Source organism: Microtus ochrogaster, linkage group LG4 (assembly GCF_000317375.1).
Source record: "Microtus ochrogaster isolate Prairie Vole_2 linkage group LG4, MicOch1.0, whole genome shotgun sequence".
NCBI lineage: Eukaryota > Metazoa > Chordata > Mammalia > Rodentia > Cricetidae > Microtus > Microtus ochrogaster.
Window position 1 is genome coordinate 23,429,199 of NC_022030.1, and position 5,362 is coordinate 23,434,560.

The 5,362-nt window shown below is 46.3% G+C and overlaps 1 protein-coding gene across 1 annotated transcript in view; it reads right to left on the reverse strand.

The window, feature by feature from the left end:
• Ddx11 (DEAD/H-box helicase 11) overlaps positions 1 to 5,007 on the reverse strand; it is a 27,862-nt gene extending 22,855 nt beyond the window's left edge. The window contains exons 1-2 of the mRNA XM_026786519.1: positions 4,923 to 5,007; positions 2,261 to 2,408 (exon numbers count right to left, since the gene is read on the reverse strand). Coding sequence (XP_026642320.1) covers positions 2,261 to 2,404 — 144 coding nt within the window. The 5' untranslated portion in view covers positions 2,405 to 2,408; positions 4,923 to 5,007. The remainder of the gene's footprint in view (positions 1 to 2,260; positions 2,409 to 4,922) is intronic.
• Between the last annotated feature and the right edge of the window lie 355 nt (positions 5,008 to 5,362).

Consider the following 5,362-nt stretch of genomic DNA (forward strand, 5'->3'; position numbering starts at 1 on the left):
TTTAGTTGGACACATACATAGAAGAAAAACCCCACATAGAAACACAGGAAGAAGATGGCACTACACGTCAAGGAGTGGGCCTGGATATCCTTCCTATATAGCCTTCAGAATGAGCCAAAGTAGCTAATATGTTGACTCCAGACTCTGAAACTCGAGCATGTAAGATACTGGATTTCTGCCATGCACCCAATCTGCAGTGCTCTAGACTATGAGTCCCCAAGAAAAGGACACAGTTCTAGAAAGGAAACCCCAGACTGCTGCTCCTAAGATCCATGTGAATCTTTAGAGCTAACCTCCTGTCTACTGAATCCTTTGCTAAGACCCACTCACTCGCAGAGCCCATACAAGCCTTAGGCTAATTCACAGGAGCCAAAAAAAAAACAAAAAAACCTGGCAGTAAAGTAAGAAATTGGGTACATGCTACTGTCAAGTCATGATGGAATATCATTATCCTGAGGTGTGGAACCTATCAGCTTTCATTAATATTTTGAATGGTTCTTGACAGGATGACCTTCTGAGGAACAGATCAAACAGCTTATAAAACACGCCATTACACTGTTTCCGCTCCCAGGAAACATTAAATGGAATGAAATCCAAGCAGCACTCCCCCAGAAGAGCCCAGGTGGGAGTGAGGGTCATGTGCTGACTGTGGAAAGAAATACCACCTTTAGATGTTGTTGGACAAGACACCAGCCTGCAACAGTGGCCCAGGGACAGAGCCCCTATACAGCCTCCACTAAACAGCAGTTCCTAAGGGTATGCCCCAAGTTATCGTCTAACATTAATAGCAAGCACTCTAACACAAACGCCAAAGGCAACTAAAGTCCCACAGGGTTAGCTATTGTAATAAGACCATAAAAATTGCAAACTCAGAGGGCTGAAGGTGAGTGTGTGGTAAAGCTCTCCACTGGTATGCTTGAGGCCCTGGTTTGATCTCAAGTGATATAAAGTAGAAAGAATAAAAATAATAATACTATCGATACTAAAAAAGGTCCAATGCAGCTTGTTAAAAAGCTGCAGATCCAGCCTGATGTAGGTGGCGCACGCCTTTAATCTCAGTGCTCAGGAGACAGAGGCGGATCTCTGAGTTCAAGGCCAGCCTGGTCTACAGAGTGAGTCCCACAATAGCCAGTATTACACAGAAAAACCCTGCTTCCAAAAATAAAATAAAATAAAAAAATAAAAAGCTGCAGATCAAATGTTCACCTACGTCATAGAACAGTCTTCACTAGGCACCCAGAAAACGCTCCCACTCACCCTATAGAGCAGCGGTTCTCAACCTCCCTAATGCTGTGACCCTTTAATACAGTTCCTCATGTGTAGTGACCCCCTCACACCATAAATTATTTTTGTTGCTACTTCAAAACTGTGATTTTGCTATTGTTATGAATCCTAATGTAAGTATCTGATATGTGGGATAGCAGGTCGGTTACCCCTGTGAAAGGGTCATTCTCACTCCCCAGGGGATCGCAAGCCACAGGCTGGGAACCACTGGTATCCCAGGAGACATACTTTCTGTCCCAGAATCCTGGGTGTCAGTTCTGGAGATGCAATTTTCCTCATATAGGGGCAGGGATCATTCACTGTCTTTTACTTGTTCATTCAGGAAATCCATATGAAGAGCCTCCTGGAGGCCAACCTTGCCAGGCTGCACTGATGGCAGGCATGCAGTTAACAGGGACCAGAGGTTCCTATATCTGGGAAGCTGAAGCCTAGAGTCTGAGAGTCTTCAGGCCAAAATACACCGCTCACTATCCCATAGTCCTCACTATGCAAGGTAATACACCAAAGTACTGGAAAGAAGCTGGGGACCACAGCCCTATTCAGTCTCAACAGTCCACCTCAGATACATCCCTCACGCAATCTGGGTTAGGTTAGGGCCCCTTGGTTGCCTCTCAACGACACTCAGTAACCTATATTCTACACTCTAAAACAGCATGCTGAACCTGGGGGAAAGTCACACCCGTGTTTATGTCCCTCAACATCCAGGCTGCAGTGTGCCAGAGAAATCTCAAAAGCACTGATGCTACAGCTTGCATTGCAATTTTAAAGTCTTGGCTGCCGTTAGCCTGGTTTTTCTCAGCCCGTGGTGCTGCGCTCAATGGTTTAATAGAAGTGACCGTTATGCGTTAAGATAAACTGACGACACCTGTGCCCAGTTTCTTCTTAAGGAAGGCAATGTCTGCACAGGAGAAATGTCAAGGTAAGTAAGGCGACCTCCACATTGTCTTAGTGATACTCCCTCATCCCTCACACTCACCGTGCCCGTTGGACTCTCAAATATCCCAATCTTGCCAGCCTCCAAAACCTTGTAGAGCTCCGCCATGAAGTCCTTCTGGATAGGATAGGGAGGGAAGGGAAAGGGGAAATGGATGCCACCCATATCCTGGTTTTCATCAGCCATCGCCCTAGAGTTAAAAAAATAAAATATGAGAAATCTACAGCTTTCTATAGACCCATAAAGCAGCTTGAAATCTACAAAGCACAGTTTTCTCACTTGTCACAGAATTTCCTTCTTGGGTTCTGTATTTTCTGGCAAGTAGAGACCACATTCTGTCCATTTATACACATACATGATCTACCAGGACCATGCACTCCCTCTGGTGATGCTGGTCAAATATTGTCCAGTCCAGGAAAGCTCTAAGATGAGCCTCTGGCACTGCTGCCGGATGCCCTTCCAAAACCTTCACAAAAGCAGAACACTTCCGCACCAAGGTGAAGGTCGTTGGGGTCGCAGTTGGCCCTTGTGATTCCTTCACCAAGGCCTCCACACTGGGGCGCTCAATGCCCCAGGGGACTCACCTGCTCCTGGGATGAAGACCCATAAACCTATGGATTTCCCACAGGATGACCAAGCTTCTTCAGACACAGTACTAGTTCACACCCACAGCCTCCTGCAGCTGACAGTGCCCGGCTGCTTGTCCTCCTCCTACTCTACTGCAACACAAGCAGCGCTATCTACTGGTCATCTTTTTCTGGCCTCAAGACCTAAGAGCTTCCTGGGACTCCGCAGTAGAGAGCTTCCTAGCAGTTAATGGGAGCCTCAGGGGGATGATCTCTGACCTAACTCCCCTAAAAAAACAGCTGTTTGGTTCCAGTCTGGAAGAACGCTTTTCACAGCCACTAATCTCTGACCAGAATGGCTGCCCAATACCAAGGCCCTAGCACTCCTCTTCCCCTGCCAGGCCAAGGGCTCTCAGTTCCACGTGTGTTTCATTTCCATCTCCTCTTCTGAAACTGTTCTTCTCAACCATCTCTGCCATCCGGAGGTCACACTCATCTACACCCCTCTTCTTGAGGGTTAACCGAACAGGTCCATCCTTTCTGAGTCCAAACAGTAATAACCCCAAGACCCAGTTTATTATTAGTAAATTGAAAACCTTTCTTTTCCTATACTGTCCTAAATGGCAGTGATGGTGCCAATCCACTTACGAGGAAAAGTAGTTGCCAATGTGTTCTTCCAGTTATAGTTAGGGGTAGAAAAATGACTACCCAAGTGGAGAAATGTCCAGAACAAAACAACAAAAACTAAAATCCAAATAACAAAGATAATTCAATAATAAAAAGAGCTATGTAACTGAAAAACCATTAAAAACATGAAGGGAGGGAGAAAAAAGTAATCAACAGGGGCTGGAGAGATGGCTCAGAAGTTAAAAGAACTTGCTGCTCTTCCAGAGGACCCAGGTTCAATCAATTCCCAGCACTCACATAGCAGCTCACACCTGACTCTTAACTCCAGTTTCCAGGGATCCAGATGTACACGCAGGCACAATACCCACACACATAAAATGATAAAAATAAAAAGGCCTTTAATCTCAGCACTTGGGAGGCAGAGTCAGGCGGATCTCTGTGAGTTCGAGACCAGCCTGGTCTACAAGAGCTAGTTCCAGGACAGGCTCCAAAACCACAGAGAAACCCTGTCTGGGGGGGGGGGGGGAGAGGAGGGGGGGAATGATAACAAAAAAATAAAAAATAATATAAAAAGGTAACCAACAAACTTTGAGCATTTGGCATGTGTTAAACACTCTGCAGCCCCCCCCCCTTTTCTTATTATCTCAGTCTATCACCAACATCATAACAGAACATGGCTGCTGGATGTTGACGTTAAATAACTGCTGGCTGGGGGCATAGCTCACTAGCAGCCCTGAGCTTCATCTCCAACAGAAAGCTGTTGGGAGTGTTAAGGAGGGAAATTATTAGTTACTCCAAGAAGAAAATCATGGGTTTAACCCAGGGCCACAGAGATCTGCTTCGGTCAAGATCACCTAGGTACAAGATAACCAGCAAGACTAAATAAAAAGGCGATTCCCTGGAATGAAGTAGCCGGAGGTGAAGAACGCTATCTGGGAAAACCAGGCACACGGGCCGCTTGCTGGGGCAGACAGGAACTCCCTGCATACGAAAACTGCAAACTAGCCAGGATTTCAGGACAGGGCAGAAACCATGACCTTAGTATTTACTCCCACGTTTATGCTATTTCCATTACCAATGTGGTAGATTTACATCCCATCTTCCTTCCTGAATCTTAAAGCCCGGCAGTACTGCATAGCACGTAACAACTGCCAAACTGAATCTCAGGTTAAAAATTATCAATAAGCCTGTATCTTCATGTTTAACAGGGACAGTAATGGTGCACCCCTAACGTTCACTAGATAAAATAATTCCCTAGGAAATCGCTTAATACAGCTTTCCTAAATTTTAGCCCTCAACACGCTACGCACATTCAACTGAAGGCGCCGGCCGGGCTGCCCTCGCATTGGTTCTTTGCCTGTCAATCACGCACTGTCTCCACCCTCCCCAAACTTCCGGTCGCTCCGCGCGCTCCGTGCATTCCGCCCCCTAGCTCTCTCGGGCAGCCTCCTCGGTTTGCGTCTCCGCTCGAGCCTCCCTTCTCGCTTCTCTTCCTACACAGCTGAACTCACCCTCAACCGCAGAACTGTCTCGCTGAAGCGAGCAAGCAACGCTTGCCTTGCTGCGGGGGTTGAATCGCTGCTCCACCGGAGTGTCCGCCCGCAGGAAAACCGGCCACGCCCCTGCGCCACTGCGCCTGCGCACTTCAAAACACCGGCGGGCTGGAAGCTTCTAAATCGCCTCAATTTGGAGTGCAGTGGGTGTTAAGTGTGAGTCTTGATTGAGCCTTGATCTGGCCTTCGAAGTTAGGTTTTTGGTTTTACAGATTATCGTTTTTAAATAAGACTTTTCTGGAACAATATTAAACGTTAAAAACATTATCACATAACAGATGTACACGAAGTTTTAACTAAGCGGTTTTTTTGGTCTAGTGCTTCATGCATAGATTTATGAATTCTTCCTCCTTAATGTAGATATTGAATCTGTTATACAGTAATGGAGGTGCAAATTT